The sequence below is a fragment of the Heloderma suspectum genome, chromosome 4 (genome assembly GCF_057233095.1).
Source record: "Heloderma suspectum isolate Gila_16-S chromosome 4, 16-S_ref, whole genome shotgun sequence".
NCBI classification, from domain to species: domain Eukaryota; kingdom Metazoa; phylum Chordata; class Lepidosauria; order Squamata; family Helodermatidae; genus Heloderma; species Heloderma suspectum.
The window spans coordinates 172,254,483-172,258,394 of record NC_139461.1 but is presented as its reverse complement, the minus strand read 5'-3'; the positions used below and the strand labels follow the sequence as shown (position 1 = coordinate 172,258,394).

General features: G+C 55.4%; 1 protein-coding gene across 1 annotated transcript; it reads right to left on the bottom strand.

Annotated features, from left to right (window-relative positions):
• Window positions 1-1,252: 1,252 nt before the first annotated feature.
• Window positions 1,253-3,128, bottom strand: IER5 (immediate early response 5). Its single transcript, XM_084848185.1, has one exon. The coding sequence runs from the start codon at window positions 2,718-2,720 to the stop codon at window positions 1,962-1,964; it is 759 nt and encodes a 252-aa protein (XP_084704311.1). The 5' UTR covers window positions 2,721-3,128; the 3' UTR covers window positions 1,253-1,961.
• Window positions 3,129-3,912: the final 784 nt, after the last annotated feature.

Genomic DNA, 3,912 nt, shown 5'->3' with positions numbered 1-3,912 from the left:
GTCATTTCCGCCTTCCCCGACACCCCATTTTGGCCACTCTGCACTGTTCTTCCAAGTGTGGGGCCATTCTGTGCTGCCTGCGAGGCAACGCAGAAAGGAGGGATGGTTGGTTCACGGAACACCACATATCCTATGGCCATATAGTCACTGACTAGCGGCCATAGGATTGCTCCCTTAACATCTAGCTTCCTTACACATTCAAGGACATCATTCCAGGAGCGTTCCACTATACGAGATTGCACCTGCAGCAGCACAAGCCAGTCAAGCCATCTCATCTGATTTTCATGAGAACAATCCTATCGATTCTCACCCAGTTCAAGATACTGCACCCATTATCGCCAGCTACTGGCCATGCCAGCTGGGGCTGTTGGGAGTTGTAGTCCAAAATGTCAGAAGGGCACCAGGTTGGGTCGGAGAAGACTGGCTTAAGGAGATGCAGAACATTTGCATTCTGTAAGGAATTAAGAAGTCAGGCACCTCAGGCCTTGAGGCTGGAATTGAACACGCTGGGCTACCTGGGGGGGAGGCACAGATCTTTCTTCAGGCACAGAAGAGACGAGGGGCTTGCAACATCAGCCCTTGCGGATCTCAGGCTATAGGAAGCTTCTAGATTGGCTGGGCTTGGTAGAATACTAGGAGCCTAACCTATGCCTGATCATCACAGCAGTACCTTCTCTCCACCGCGCTTCCAAGTTCCAGCCCCCAAACACTTTCCTCAGGGCCATCACACTGGACAACACTCTCTCCAGGCCTGGCATATCATACGACGAGAGGGAGAGCGGGTGGCCAAGTTGTGAGAAATGAGGAAATGGTGTTTATTAAAATGGAGCAAAGTCTAACAAGGAGGGGAGAGGTTTCTTGTTTGCTTTTTAAGGCTGTAGAGTAGATCAGGCTTCTTATTGGCAGATGTAATCAAGGCAGCAGCTTCTAGCCAAGGTCACACATGCCTTTCCCATCAATGCAACATCAAGTGGCTACTAGCCTGTAATTAAGACTACCGGACAAGAGCTTTCACATCACCTGCAACATTACACTTTTTGTTGGAGGCAGTTCACACAACCACACTCAATTATAGCCTGCTGCAGTACAATTCATGTTATCTGCCCCCCTTTGGGGGTGGGATTAGGAGGAAGGGGCTGCCACTTGCTGATTCTCACCATACAGATTTGGCTAGAAGGGTAGGATAGAATCAAAGCATCTGCACTCCCTTCCCAGCTCCCAAGCCCAGAAAGTGCAGGAACACAAGTGCAGTTTTAACCATGTCATTTAATACGTGTTGCACACGCAGAGTTACATTTCCATACAAAAACACACACATCAACCGGAGAAAGAGAATACTGTACAGAATGTCCACGAAGATGCTCCCTCATAAGAGCCTTTATATAACAAAGACTGGGTGTAATTGAAGCCCCAGGGAACACTGAACCATAGATCTGTAAACGAAGTCAACACACCTTAAATAGCACCATATCAACTCAGCCTAATGGTTTAGGAAATTCTTCCTTCCCTTGCCCCCCCCAAACGTCATCTTAAGCTTACAACAAACTTTTCAATGGTTGCTGGAGGAAAAAGGCGTGAGAACAAGGGTATGACCTTCAGAACAAACTTCAATGGACCAGAGGGAGAAGTAAAAGGGGAATTCCGGGCAGGGATCTTAGACGAGGCATAAACAAGCCAAAACGCTTTCATGCAGGCTGAAAAACTGCAGCCAAAGGAGAGAGTCGTTTTCAGTGCTGGGTCCTACCCTGATCCAGTCCCATCACAAAGTGCCCCACCTCTCCTGGAGAAGAGGGCCAGTGCGTCCAGCGAGTCCCTGCTTCCTTCCGACACTAACCAGAGCCGTGCAGAGCAGCCAGGGCTGCTTGAAATTCGGAATCTCCACTCTTCGCCCGTAACTCCGGATCGGCGCCCAGGGTCCCACTTCGCGTGACCCCGACATACGTAAGCGGAGAAAAGCGAGTTCAGAAAGCCACGATGGCCGTGCTCCACGGGTTGAGATTCCGGAGCATCGACTCCTCGCAACAGTTCTGCCCGGGCTCAGGATCCGCCGCCGCCTCGACCTCCTGCCGCCGCCGCCGCCTGCCGGTCCTGCCCGCCGCGCAGGAGGACTTTTTGCTGAGGAGTCCCGAGAAGCTGGAGCCGAAGATGCTGATGAGGCTGGCCACGTTGCCCGTCTCCATGTCCTCCTCTTCCTCGCGGCGGGCCTTCTTCAACGGAGAGCCCCCCGACGGCGCCTCGCCGGCCGCAGGACCTTGCGGCGGCGGGGCGGCGCTCCGCTTCCTGGAGCAGTAGGGCGCGGAAGGCGCCTCCGCCGGCCGCTTGCCACCCTCGCCCGCCCAAGCAGAGCCGCAGTAGCAGCCGCAACCGCGTGGCAAGCGCGGGCTGTCCCAGGGCAGCGCGGAAGTCCGCGGCTCCGAGGGCGGCAGCGCCGTCTGCGCTGCTCGCAGGAAGGCCCGCGGGTGGAAGAGGGGCGGCAGCGGCGCCGCCGCGCGTGCTTCTCCGCCCCGGAGGGGATCCGCGCCAGGGGCCGACGGCAGGAGAGGAGCAGGCGCAGAAGGCGCGCCCTCGAGCTCGCTCAGGTAGGCCTGCCGGGCGCTGCGCAGGACAAGCGACACCAGCAGGTTCTTGTGCAGCTTGACGCCGCCGCGCTGGCCCCGCGCGCTGTACATCTTGCCCAGCGAGATGCTGACGATGCGGTGAGCCTCCAGCTTGTATTCCATGCCGCTCGCTCGCAGTGCAGCACGCTGCGCTTCCGCGGCTCCTCTTGCTAGACGGTCACCCAGAACAAGCCGGCGCGGCGAGCCGCAAGCACAATGCGCGAGCTCGCCTGAGCAATGCGAGAGCCCAGCCGCATCACCGCGCGCCCCCACCGCTCTCCATGCCGCCGCTGCCGACTACAGCGAGCCTGGGTAGAACGCGCGATTTTTATATCGCCACTCTGCGTCCTGGCCAATCAGAACGCCCGGCGAGACCCGGCTCGCTTGAATCGGGTCTCCGCCCAGCCCAGCTCGCCTCCGGCACGCGCGCGCTCATTCTCTCCACAGTTGGCCAATGGGGGCGAGGGCTCGAGCGCCGCAGGCCTGGCCCTGCCCGCGGGCGGGCGGCTCTTCAAAGAGGCAACGCCGAACGAGGGCGAGCGGAGCAGTTCGTCGCGGGCAGGAAGAAACTTCGCCGCAGCTCTCGTGCAGGTCGACCTCGTGCACCGTCGCTCACGAAGTTTTCTTGTAGCTCGTTATAATGCGCGTTTGCTCAGAAGCAAGCTCGCTTTTATGCACGTCTGCTCATGAAGCTTTCACGTAGCTCGCTTTTATGCGCGTTTCTTCGCGGGGTCGGTGAGGGGAGAAAAGTTTCACTTCTCAGATGAGGTTTTCGTGTAACTCGCTTTATGCGCGTTTGCTCAGAAGCAAGTCTCACTGAATTCAGTGTTACTGGGGAGGGCTTGGGCAACCTACTGTCCGTCTTTCCCGTACTGTAATTTTATTTTATTTATTTATTTCATTTCTATACCACCGAATAGCCGAAGCTCTCTGTAATCCCTCCATGTACAACTAGTGGGTTGTTTCCAGTGTTAATTCTACTTACAGTAGACCTGTAAAAATTAATGGAACTTAAGTTAGACTAACATTGGATACAATCCAATATGGGGAATGGTATTGGCCTAGATTGCAGTGTGTTGTTCACAATGCCACTTTACATGACATAGCTGGCACATTGTGAGTGATTTGTAGCTTGCTATGCTTGTAGGTCCAGAGGGGCCACAGCACATGCCAAGCAGGTGCAGCCACCATTTTGAGTACACAAGCCCCAATTGGGGCAGTCTGGTTGAGCAGTGTCATGCGAACCTGGCCGTTGTGGGTTATTGGAGGATTACACAACTCTGTCATAACACTACTACTAATCGAGTACTACTAC

What these genes read in the sequence shown, in the direction of transcription:
- IER5 (XM_084848185.1), bottom strand. Translation starts at nt 2,720, where the DNA reads ATGGAATACAAGCTGGAGGCTCACCGCATCGTCAGCATCTCGCTGGGC.